Source organism: Apostichopus japonicus, chromosome 9 (genome assembly GCF_037975245.1).
Source record: "Apostichopus japonicus isolate 1M-3 chromosome 9, ASM3797524v1, whole genome shotgun sequence".
NCBI classification, from domain to species: Eukaryota; Metazoa; Echinodermata; class Holothuroidea; order Aspidochirotida; family Stichopodidae; genus Apostichopus; species Apostichopus japonicus.
The window spans coordinates 18,595,001-18,606,097 of NC_092569.1; the positions used below are offsets into that span (position 1 = coordinate 18,595,001).

Genomic DNA, 11,097 nt, shown 5'->3' on the forward strand with positions numbered 1-11,097 from the left:
ATGATTTTCTTTCCTCGAAATATATTCATATAAGTCATATGGGTCGAATCTTTTGATGTTTTTTTTTTTAACTAAGTTACGATAATTAGACAGTTGAGGGCTTCTTGGAAAGGTCAAAACAAAGACTGAAACAGACTATAGCATGTACTAAATAGCTCCAGTAATCGAAGGCCTGTAGATAGGTAGTGACCATTAGCAAATATCGTTGATCTATATGCAGATTAGGCTGACCTAATAACAACAACAATTACACAGTTAATGCATGTCATTATACTGCAGCTATGTTTTTTTGCTCTCTATGCGGTTTGTACCATGCGGTAGACACGTTTGTTCTGCATTATGCAGAACCATAGCATTATACGACTGACTACTAGCTATTCCTCAAACTGACTATATAACATGTTTATTCTTTGAAAAATGTCTTAAATAAGTGTGTGCATATCAGTATTTCGCTATTAACAGCTTAGGAGTAGTGAATATCTTAAACCATCCGTTACATGAATATATGTTAAAATAATATGTAATAAAATAGTCAATTCTCATGAATTTTAGTGAAACAAGTCACTTCACATCTTCCGTAGGATAACAAGGAAATGAAATGAGATCTAAATGAAACTATATATTTATACAACCTTGGCGTTCTAATTCACATGCATAGAATGGCTTCTTTCTCATCTTTTGCAACAGTTTTTCTACTACTGTGCATGTCTAGTGCTGATGTGCAAACGGTGAGTATTTTGTTTTTATTATTATCAGGTTTCATTTAAGGTTATTTTCCTCCAAACTATGTGAAAGTGATCCCGTCTTCAGTTGTTCGGTTATGCTAAGAATTGATCGTAAAATTAAAAAAAAAAACTGAATTTCAAAGCAACAACATGCTTGCAAAAGTTTTTGAATAAGGTATGCTAAAAGTATTTCCGCAATACCTATTCTGTATCTTGTAATTTAAGTATTTCCAAAAGAGTGCAAATATGTACCATCCTGCTATTGGAAATAAATTAGTTAACATTTTACTGTAGTTTAAAAGAGCCACTGAGTGACTTCACTCTTTGAGCACGTGGCCATGTGATTAATTCGAATACCGAATTATTCTGAATACAATTTTCATCTCTTGTTAATAGAGGTAGGTGTTACGAAACCCATAATTTTCTTTATAAGTTTATTGTGAGGCGGTTGCATTAACAAATATAACAACCACGAAAAAACGTTACATATGTTATACGTTATATACGTTATATATATATATATTTTTTTTTATAAGAAGTTATTTCATAGTTTAAGAAAGCATTTGCGTTCATTGTGCTCTCTCCCCCAGAAAGAAAATCAACATAACAATCAGCCTCTAGTGAACAAGTCTATTCAAGGTAAGCTTTTTGTGATTCATGTTAAATCCCTTGCGGCAAATTTAAAACTCTAACATATTTGGTTCTCTTAAATGTAAAATGTTTGCACCGTCTGGTTAACTTTAATGTTTCTATTTGGTAAAGCTTTTATTAGTTTATATTTTTAATTTGGGAATTTGATAATCGCCGTCCAATGTTCATCAGGGTCAGTGAGCGCTTTGCCCACATCATGTTTATATGCCGTTATTATGGTTAGAATGAAGTCGGTTACGACAGGTAGGTATTAACAGGAAAGATAAGTTCGGTCGAGGAAATGAACAAATTTAGCAGTACATATCCGGAAAAGATTAATAAATGTTACCGTTTGTCACTCGAAACTGTATTTATATTTCGACATTGTTTTGTCAACGTTTAACCCTCATTATTGCATTGGTTTCATGGTAAGGAACACAATATGTGAGGGAAACGTTTGACCTACTTGTGACATTAGTTACATGGTAGAGATAGAAAAATGTTAGGTCCTAAAACTACAGTTATAAGAATATCTATGGTAAACGAAATTCATTAGAAATTCCCTTTACAATTACCTCTATCTGATAGCTGAAGAGATCCTTATATTTATTTATTTTTTTTTTTTGAGTGATGCATCAGGAAACTATCTAATGCAACTAAGGAGTCGTCCGGTAGTTGAAAACCGCCATGCGTGGATCTTCTAACTAATTTAATATATGATTGATAAATGTTTCACCTTATTTTTAAATGGCTAAATTAGTACAGAATTTTATCAAAATGAAACAATTTTTAACGTTATTTATTATTTTCCCCTGTAGATTAATGATTCAAATATTGTATAGAAAAACAAAACAATTATTGCTCAATTCCCCTAATGGCATCATTTACACAGAATAATACCCAAATTAAAAAAAAAAAACACTTTTTTTGCGATTGAAAAATGCCATTAGGTTGTGGTTTCGATCAGAGATGCAAATGATTTTCAGAAGTTTCGCTACACACGCATCTCCAGGCACCAGGCCATCCTACAAACTAAAACAGACCCGAACAAAGGACAACACAGAAAACACTTCAACAAGTTACCTTTTTAAGACTGTAATATTTTATGTGTTTTTTTTAATATTTTTTATGAAAGCTAGAGTGAACAATAGCCCATGAAGATTAACATAAGTCAAGAGCTAATATAGGCTGTGAGGCACTATAAAATAAATCAACATGGGCCAATCAGTGGTTCACAACAGCTTAGGAACTACTGACGGGTGGGGGTTGCTGGCCCCCTCACCCAAGAAGCACACCTAAGCGGTGCGGTGGGAGGTGTGCACTATACATGATAGGCAATTTGTGATAGGCCTATTGTATAAATGCTTGTGGCAACAGCAGGATGGTTAATATTTTCAGGGGACTTAAGCAAATGATGTTTTTTTTTCCTCTTAATAATTTGTCCATAACTTATTCACAAAGGAAGGTACAGGGAACTTTAACAGCTAAACAATGCTCCAAATTTGTAAATAGTCAAGGATAAATCAACAAGAAGACACTAATACCCAAGCTCTTGAAGAGCATTTACCCAGTTTACATCACCTACTGTGATTCGGCTTCATGGAGTAGTTCAATTTTTAACCAGTCAATAAAGATTACATTCAGTCAACCATATATTGAGTTAGGTAACAAATATTGATGTAGGGTTCCAATTCCTTCAACCATATATTGAGCTAGGTTCAAGATATTGATGTAGGGTTTCCAATTCCTTCAACCGTATATTGAGTTATGTAAAATATATTGATGTGGGGCTTCCAATTCAGTCAACCCTACATTGAGTTAGGTGGCAGATATTGATATGTCGTTTCCAATTCAATCAACCCTATATTTGAGTTTGGTGCAAGATATTGATGTGGGGCGTCCAATTCAGTCAACCCTATAGTGAGTTAGGTAGAAGATATTGATGTGGGTTTTTAACTAGCTGTGTGGATTACTCTTCTCTTCATGATAAGTTTTAAATTGTTTGTCACCAGAAAAGCTTGTTCGTGTTTCTCTTCCACCTGTCCGTTGCCAATGCCATAGTAGCAGGGAAAACAAAACCATTATGTACACTTCACTGATAGGCATATTTAGACTTGTGCAGGCCTTTAATCTTTTACAAATTATGATATATTGTATATAATATTGCTCTTGGTTGAAATTGTGTATGTGTATCACATGGAAATATTGATATTTCGAAAATTTTTGTAAGTTAGAATTTGTTTAAATTTAATGGTAACAATTATGCTCTCGACAAACTCGTATTAATGACAGTGGCCCCGTCCACAGTTACCGAAACAAGTTGTAACTTAAAACAGACTTAAGTGTAAGAATTTATCCAATGATCAGTCGCTTCTCTTTCGATTCTAGAAATCCGTTTCTTCAAATGAACTATTTCCAGGTCTTTAATGTCTAGTATATGATTTCGAATAACCTAGTAATTATGTCATTCCAACCGATTCATACAGAGATTACAGTAACTAATGTCAATGTTTGTACCGGTACTAAGCACTGGATCGGTTGATCGTTCTGATACGTCGGTAACAAGTGCCATTCTAATGGGGTTACAGTAACATCTGAGGATATGTGTAATCCCTACAAATGCATTAAACTGGTTTATTGGGATTACACATATCCCCATTTCTTACTGTAATCCTAATAGCACATGCTATCGATTAATCAGCACGATCCAGTTTTTACAAAACTTTTAGATTTACAGTGTATTGTGTTCTCATTGTGGATCGAGTAGTCATTCAAGTTGGCTATTTAACGGCAACAAACTCTCAAATTTTCATCGTCTAATTTATGTTGAGTATAATACCACATTAATCAATGTGATGATATCTTAACAGGTACTACATGCATCTTACATAGCTTTCATGAATACCCAAAAGACTGCCGAGATGTCCAACGTCGATGTTCTACATCAAGCTCTAGTGGAGTTTATCTTATCAAACCAGATGGTTATAAAGAACCATTTGAGGTATTCTGTAACAACGACGTCGGCAGAGGAGGGTGGACGGTATGTTTCCAAACTTTTGTATAACTTTTCTCAAATTCAATCAGCGCAACAAAAAACTTTTTTTGACATAGCCTTTCACTTAATAGCTATACATTTGAAATATTTTCATATAAACTACCCCAAAATCGTTCTTGTTGAAAATTCACACCAAGTATTGGGAGGAAAATATAGAAACTGTTAGCAATAGTATTGTCATGATTGACCCTATACTCGTATTTAATTGCATACTTCCATATACAGGTTTTTTTTCTTCTAAATGACGTGTTAATAAGAAGTATCTCAGAATGTTGATAATCGACATCATATTGCTAATTTAATGAATCAATAATACCTTTCGTACCACTTGAAGCATTTTTTTGTAAACAAATTGTGTAATGTTGAACAGCTTTAAGCAGGGACAAATATATTTTTTCCCTCTTCTGTTATCTTTCAGGTGATTCAACGTCGCATTGACGGCTCAGTACAGTTTAACAGAAGTTGGTCAGAGCATCGAGATGGATTTGGGTTCTTTTCAACTGAGTTTTGGCTTGGCAATCAGAAAATATCATTTCTGACGAATCAAGCAGTCTATGAACTTCGTGTTGATATGGAATTATCCAACGGAGTTGTCGTCTATACTTCTTACAAGGCGTTTCGCATAACTGACGAATTTGGCAACTATTCGATCACAAATGTTGGCCCATTTGATAGCAATATAGGTATGTGATATCATGCACTTTAAATCAAGAGTGTTTCAGCTAAAAACAGGTAACTCATCGAGAGTGGTTTAAAAAAGTTTGTTTTGTTTTTCCTTAAATTTATATATTATATTATTCTTGTCGAGTTCCATTTGTGAGTGAGACGAACAAGTTAAGTTTTAAAAAGTCGTTTATTTTATCTTTAGGTTCACAAATTTCTGCCTGTCCTTCGAACATGATTTACAATCCCTGTATCTGTCAAGCAACGTGTGCAGATCCCAACGGACAGTCTGGTTGTAACAGTGATTGTTTGGGTAGCGAGGATTGCATCTGTCCTGACGAATTCTTGATGAATGGTATTGACTGCATCCCTGCAAGTCAATGTGGATGTTTTCTGGCAGAAGCCAACTTGGTCATACCTGTAAGTAAATATTAATGTATTATTGGTTAGTCCATAAGGATAGTAAGCGATGCTGTGGATAGTTAATGTACATAGAAATAACAAAAAAAATATTTGTCAATTCTTATTTCGCCGACAGATCTTTCTGTTTCCTTTGTGTCTTAGAACGATGATAATTATGTGAGCGACCAGTGCACCCGTCGATGTTCCTGCAGAAATAACGAACTGATATGTGAAGATGACTACAGCTGCACTACCGAAGATGTGTGTGGAATCCAGAATGGAGTACAACAGTGTTATTGTAATCAGGGATATGAAGGTGACAGAACACGTTGTGAACCTCTGTATGAAGACTGTCAAGATGTTTACGATGCTGGTCACAGACAAGATGGCGTTTTTACAATCCTTCCGTCTGGATGGCCGGGTTCATCATTTAGTGTCTATTGTAAAATGGATCATGGTGGAGGATGGACCGTAAGTAATTTACATGGTTCCAATGTACTAAAAATGTATTCATGAGGGATAATAATTTTCTCCAATGTTAAATAATTTGATGATGTCCATGTTGTAGGCTACATACTTTGAGACTACTTTGAGAGGATAAATGTTTCTTCTCTTTTTTTTCAAACACCATAGCTTCTTTATCAGTTATCCTTCATAATTTAGACTGGTGAACCTAGACTCGAATTATTACATTGTGAATTAAAGCTGAAAAATAATCTTTCCAAAGTTGATCATATTGACATATGTGTGTAAAGGTTTTTAATTTTGATGCGTGTACCACTGACGAACTGTTTGTTTTCATTGACCGTCGTTTTATTAGAATATTGATAAGCTTAACAGTTTGATTATTTCCACATTTATCAATAAGTGGAAAAACCGCATAATATGTATGTACAGAGGAACTATTGCTCATGTGTGGGTTTCTTGTACCTTGCTGTGTACTTCTAGGCATTATAATATTACCTTAGAGTGATATCCTGATTTTATTAGATCTTACACAAAAAGTCTTCACTTGTTTTCTACATCAGTTAAACACTCTTGTAATGATGGAATATGCATTACATGTTGGAAGCGAAGGTATAACAGATAATGTATTTGTCTACAATATTGTGCTTTCGGTAATATTTTGAATTTATCTAGTGCCGTTGTTATTTCCCAATACCATCAACATATTTGAATAGGTCTTTCAACGTCGCAGTGATGGAGTTACAAGTTTTTACCACAACTGGGTTTCATACAAAGACGGATTTGGTGACCTCAACAGTGATTTTTGGCTTGGGAACGACAAACTACATTACCTAACAAATCAGAAAAATTACAAACTCCGGTTTGACATCACCACCAGAGACGGGACACATAAATATGCTGAATACACAGAGTTTGAAATAATGTCTGAAGCAGACAACTACAGAATGAGTAAACTTGGTGATCACACTGGAAGCACAGGTTTGTATAAGTCGTGTTTTCCAAAAGGGTTTTGCTGAAATAACAAGCAGTCATAATCTCACTATTAATCTATCAAGTTCCAATTACGACAAACAGGAAAGTACTGCGTAGAGTCGAATCTCATAAATTTGTCCTGTTTGAATACAAATCTTCAAACATAAGTCCAATTGTGATGTTGGCTATATGTTAACTGAATAAGCGTATAGATTTTTTTATCAATTTTTTTCACAGAAAGATGAATTGATCAAGCAATTTCAGAAGCAGCTTTAATAATAATAATAATAATCAGCAGTTATTTTTACGACGCCTAAGCGACCACAAATATGGGAGCAACCCGCAAGGGCTTATGGATTACAACTTACACGTCGGGGCTCTTCCAATTCAACATTTGAGTTTTCACTGAAATGTGGAATCTTTTCAATTAAGAAAGTCATTTCAGATGGGAAAACCGTAGATTGCTCTTGGAAGAAAAACCCACCTTACCGGCCGGGAATCGAACCCCGAACCTCCCGATTGCTAAGCCTCATTGCTTCAAATGCCAACGCCTTTATCCACTCGGCCACAGCACCGGTATAAAGTGTATTAAGTGTCGCTTGCATTACAGTTCGTGAAAAATGCCTAGTCTGGAACTCTGGTTACTTAAAGTGATACTTCAAATGTATTGAATGTTTCAAATCCTCTTATACTATTGTTTTTATCAATACCAATTATATTTTAGTCTAACCATTTATTCAATATTGTGAATTTTTAGGTATTTATTTTGGAAACAATATTGGCAAACAGTTCAGCACATACGATCGAGACAATGATGCCTGTGATCAATATGACTGCTCTGAGCTGAATCGAAGCGGTTGGTGGCACTCTGATTCTTGGTGTAGCTGTTACCAGCACGATGGTAGCCGCTGCCATGACTTCCAAGTCAGCCATGTCTGTTATGCAAAATGTACTACTGATAACCTGAACGGAGACTACAGTGGAGGAAATGGAGGAAACATCTTCACGTATGACGCGAGCACTTCTTATTGTAACCTCCAGTTCGTTGAGATGAAAATTCGCCCAACACTGTGACATCCATTATTACAGTATCTTCTTGGGGATGAAGTAATGGAAACAACATGAATGTTCTTCTAGGATATAGATATCATTATACATGCATCTGTTGTTTTTCTTCAGCCATGACGCGAGCATTCTTATTGTAAGCTCCAGCTCGTTGAAAATAGCACGTTAAAAGACATTACGTAAAATGTGATTTAAGTAAAGTTCTTGTTAAGCACAGAGTAAATCTTTGTCGCATCCAGTAAACCAAAATAAAGCAAACCAAAGATAGCAAAGCTGTATACATAAAACAAAACAAATTACAATCGTGAATGGAAAATCAAATTACAAATAATTTATGCAACGAATATTATATTATATAATATATATATAGTATATATATATATATATAAACTATAGTTCGTAATAGTGTTATTTAAAACGTTTCTCCCAACGATGTGCATATCATGTCCAATTGTGACAATTGATCAAAGTAAATTTAATACATATTCAATAGATTCCTGTACCTTATAACAATCGAAAGGAATATTCTGTTTGCAAAAAAAACAAAACAAAAAGAAAGAAAAACATATGATTGCATTTTGCATAGCTTGTTACAATCATCAACTCTAAAAAGGAGAAATACAATAACACTCGGATAAGTTGGTTCATGGCTATTCCAATCCGATACCTAAAATTCATAATTCTGTATGTCTTGTACGTGTATCAACATGTTATTAATAAATATATTTCTACATGGAAACTTAGCATCGAACTACATATTTTGTTAAAATAAAGTTAAAAAATAATGCAATGTAATGCAGTAACATATGTAACATTGTACTTTTATTTCTTGATTATTGAATAAATATATCTGAGAATCATGTGTATGTGACTAGCGTTTCATATTTAAATATCAGAATGCTTTGATACATGAAAAGAGCATCTGGTTACTGAGCAGTATATCAAAGTGCTATGTTACGTTTCGGAGCTCACAGTGTAACATTATTTCATAATGATGTTGCTTATATCAATGAAAGTATCGCTTGGCAGATTAATTAACGTAAGGATGCCCTGCAGGGTAGCTGAGAGTCGGTTTGGGCTTTGGGACAATGCTGTGACCGGGCTGTCTTGTTTACAATTTATTTAGTTTATATGACGAAAATGAGAACGAATTATTCTTAGGGTGATATTTCGCCGATTGATTATGGTCCTTCCCCTACTCCCCTGATGCGCACTACATAGGAATTAAAAGGCCTTCAGCCAAGAGAAAACTTTGGAGCCGTAACCCATTATTTCTTTACAGGAGTGTTGCGGTCAATAGGAAATATCGGTGAACGCAACATAATGAATTCAGTACATATTCATCATGTTCATAGCTATTATAGTAACTGTATTAGTTACACTTTGTAACCCAAATATGAAACGTCTGTATTAAAAATGTTCAACGAAACACAACTAATATGTACACTTTTTTTTCGCTTTATTTGCACAATCATCAATTGAGATATCAATGTAACTTTCCAATGTCAATTTCGTATGTAGCTTCTTCTAACTAGCCATGCATTGCTCGAGGCATCCATATCTAACAATACTTATGTTATTTGTACTATGTTTTTGTTTCAATTCTCCTCCGAACATGGATATGCTGGGATCGAAACATCTGGTCTTTAAGTTTATAAATGTTATAAAATACATTTTGTTTCTCACAATTTCCTCTTGCCTCAAATCAATCAAGGTGATAGAGTGGGTGTAGGTAATAGATGATAGAATTTATAACTAACGTAAAAACGCTACAAATTTCTATCAAATTACTGCAAATAATTCCCTCTGAAGAAATCGCCGATTTGAAATATGTGTGTCTAAAGAGTACAATGTTTGCCCTCAGATTGAAGTGCAAGACCACAGTATTTACGCTAGAATTTGTATCGAAGCCTAATAGACTATCCCGGGATCAACAACTTCCTTTAACAACGTTGGCATCAGTGCGGGAGGGCGTTGATAAATCATCATATATACATTAAGATCATTTATACTTCTGGAAACATATAGCTGTGTAGAGTCGTGGTCCATATTATAACTAGTGTAACGCTAGTATTACTTTTTATGTCACTGAGGTATAATATTCAGTGTTAATTAGATTGAGCAAAAGATAGGTCACCTTGAAGGTAAAATTGAAAACCGCTTGTTAACCCGGTAGCGTGTATATATCAAGTTGAGATATTTATCTCACAGATGCCTTCTTGACTTTGTTTGACAAATATTTCAGAAATATTCGGCAGAAGATAACCTGGACATGACGACTAATGTCACTAATCCAAGATCTTCCACTGATATATAAACTCTCTTCCTCAGTCCCATTACCTTGAACAAGTTTAAACGATGAAGGTAAACAGTGGGAAACATCAGTTTGCATGATACATGGTAACATAATTCATGGGTATGAAAATCAGCACATTAAGTTCACTGCGCTATACCACACTCAGGTCTGAGCATCGTCAATGGGACGTTGACTACACAGTAATGCCTGACAAGCCGAGACTAGCTTGACTGCTTTAAAGACACAAATTACGGTATAGAAACATGTCTTCTCTTTATTCCGTCCTAAGATTTGTATTACCCTTACTTTCCCTTGATTAACGAGATTATGTGAGGTATTGCAATATGTAACAACCAGTTACGAACGAGTTCTTTTTTATAGCGAAATTAGGTGGCTTACGTTAAATTCATAGTATGCAATGTTTAGGTACAGCTGAAGGGACTAATGTGGACCTCTGTAGCTGTGTACATTTACAAGTTTGCTAAACGACTACTATATATATATATATATATATATATATATATATATATATATATATATATATATATATATATATATACATATATATATATATATATATATATATATATATACCATTGCTATCCTTATTATACTTTTTTTTTTAAATATATAACTATTTTATTACTATGATTATTAATTTTATTATCATGTTTTGCTTTGTTTGGTTATATAACTCTGTAGATTTACTCTATGGCTGCGATTTATTTAAAAAAAAACACCCAAATGCTTCGGTCGTATTAACGATTATGTTCTTTCTATTATTTAATATATTGGCACGATGGTCTTGGCATTCATCCAAA

At 34.2% G+C, this 11,097-nt stretch overlaps 1 protein-coding gene across 1 annotated transcript; it reads left to right on the top strand.

The window, feature by feature from the left end:
* Nucleotides 1-645: 645 nt before the first annotated feature.
* Nucleotides 646-8,844, top strand: LOC139973856 (uncharacterized). Its single transcript, XM_071980729.1, has 8 exons — nucleotides 646-728; nucleotides 1,316-1,364; nucleotides 4,226-4,395; nucleotides 4,829-5,093; nucleotides 5,279-5,493; nucleotides 5,638-5,946; nucleotides 6,657-6,921; nucleotides 7,673-8,844. Exons 1-8 carry the CDS (start codon nucleotides 651-653, stop codon nucleotides 7,987-7,989), a joined length of 1,668 nt encoding a protein of 555 aa, XP_071836830.1. The 5' UTR covers nucleotides 646-650; the 3' UTR covers nucleotides 7,990-8,844.
* The last annotated feature ends 2,253 nt before the right edge of the window (nucleotides 8,845-11,097 follow it).

Bases quoted from the DNA above. Each gene is read 5' to 3' on its own strand.
- LOC139973856 (XM_071980729.1), top strand. From the start codon at position 651: ATGCATAGAATGGCTTCTTTCTCATCTTTTGCAACAGTTTTTCTACTA. The intron at 729-1,315 runs GTGAGTATTTTG...TCTCTCCCCCAG, and splicing joins CTAGTGCTGATGTGCAAACG to AAAGAAAATCAACATAACAA. The intron at 5,947-6,656 runs GTAAGTAATTTA...ATATTTGAATAG, and splicing joins ATCATGGTGGAGGATGGACC to GTCTTTCAACGTCGCAGTGA.